Source organism: Papaver somniferum, chromosome 6 (genome assembly GCF_003573695.1).
Source record: "Papaver somniferum cultivar HN1 chromosome 6, ASM357369v1, whole genome shotgun sequence".
NCBI classification, from domain to species: Eukaryota; Viridiplantae; Streptophyta; class Magnoliopsida; order Ranunculales; family Papaveraceae; genus Papaver; species Papaver somniferum.
The window spans coordinates 142,422,245-142,423,979 of record NC_039363.1 but is presented as its reverse complement, the minus strand read 5'-3'; the positions used below and the strand labels follow the sequence as shown (position 1 = coordinate 142,423,979).

Here is a 1,735-nt window from a genome sequence, read left to right as displayed (position 1 = left end):
GAGTAGATTTTCTTTGTTTATCTCAAACACACTTCAGAATATAGCCAAGCCCCATCCAAACACGAGCAGCACACTTCCAACTAATCAAAACCCCGTGAAATATTTTCCATGCACGCGTCTGCTCTGATTTCATCTGATGGATTTTCCAGCCAAATTTGATCGCATCCAACACCCATATCCTTCCTGTCTAGCCCAGCAGAAGATACCCAATGAGTTTCAGCCATTGAATCGGCCTGAAACTCCTTCAAAAATCGATTGGCAAATATGCCAGTAAATAACCAAATTTTCCCGCCAATTTTGGAATTTGAATTTGGGAAGAAAATTGGCCTCCCCCTAATCCAGTTCTGGTGTCCCTTTAGCAATTGGGGCTGAAATAGTAATTTTTGGGTGGAAATAGTATTTTTTCTTGGTTCCTCCGGGACATTTCTGTGACGTTTCCAGTGCATTTCTGGGGTTCCTTTAATACTTTATCTTGGGGGTGTAAAACACCACTTTTTGAGCCCATTTCGCCGCAAGGGCTTATTTCTCTAAAATTTCCTACAAGAACACAAAATAACACAATAAGTACTTAATCGAGTCTAACAATACAGAATATTGAGAACAAAATAGACACATAAATGCGTCTATCATGCACCCTCCGGCTACTCACCTCTAACTTCTGGTCAATACACTTACTTCTCACATACAATAATGACTGATCAATACTGCCAGCAATCAGTGAGTTACCTAGCTCGATTATTTTTCCTGTCACTATCTTTTTATACGGTGAGAAGGTATCATGTGCTCTAAATATGCCCATATGTTGCGTAACCACTGGTATAGGAATCTTCTCAAACTTATCCTTGTTGTATGCAACACCACTAAACATACACAAAGCCCAATGGGAAAGATAACCTGTCGTGAATACACTTGTAAAACTTAAAATACTCCAGCTCTTGTTACCAACCACTTCTATGCACATTTGAATGAACAATTCGTACCACCTTCCTTCACCTACAATAATCGAAAAAGTACCATGGTAATAGGAATAAATTCCACCACCAATTGAGATCGATGTCGCAATAACCCACTCTTTTATAGCTTGTTGATTAACATTGGATGTTATATTGGAACTGAAGCATCCCGAAGTATACGAAAACTTATAATCTGCAATTCCAGCTCTCGGAGCAATTCTTCTATCAATTGTAGAGATATAAGATATAATATTTGCATCTTGTCCATCTCGGACCCTTGCTAATTCATCTTGCTCAATAGTTCTACCAGTAATTGCCTTCACGAACAGTTCCATCGTTTCCATCACCCTTGCAGCCAATTCTTTCCAGCCAAAACACCGTGTGGGAAAACCTTCTTTAGATGGCAACAAAGATGTCATAAACACCTCACCGGTCTCCAATCTGTTCTGCAAAATAAGGACTTGTTTGTACTGCATACATATACTATTCTGAAGTTGAAGCAATAAGTGATTTCTATTCCAACCACAACTCTATCCATGACTAAAACACCCAAATCCAATAAGGCTATGAACTCTAAGTAGCTCTATGAAAGTCAACAGATAACCACTAACATTTCTCATATTCCAAAATCTTGTAATTCTGGTGCACTGCGAAACTCGTTTGTTCCTTGTCACTTATAGTATCAAACTACACCAGATAATATCAACTTGCTGTGTCATTTCACTAACAAACTCACAAACCTTTAGACATCCATCACTTGTAACAATTGGTAATACATTCCC

At 38.7% G+C, this 1,735-nt stretch overlaps 1 protein-coding gene across 1 annotated transcript; it reads right to left on the bottom strand.

Moving 5' to 3' along the window:
* Positions 1 to 478: 478 nt before the first annotated feature.
* LOC113289600 lies at positions 479 to 1,461 on the bottom strand. The gene is made up of 2 exons (XM_026538908.1): positions 650 to 1,461; positions 479 to 537 (listed from the first exon to the last, which is right to left on the bottom strand). The coding sequence occupies exons 1-2, from the start codon at positions 1,427 to 1,429 to the stop codon at positions 520 to 522; spliced, it is 798 nt and encodes a 265-aa protein (XP_026394693.1). The 5' UTR covers positions 1,430 to 1,461; the 3' UTR covers positions 479 to 519.
* Positions 1,462 to 1,735: the final 274 nt, after the last annotated feature.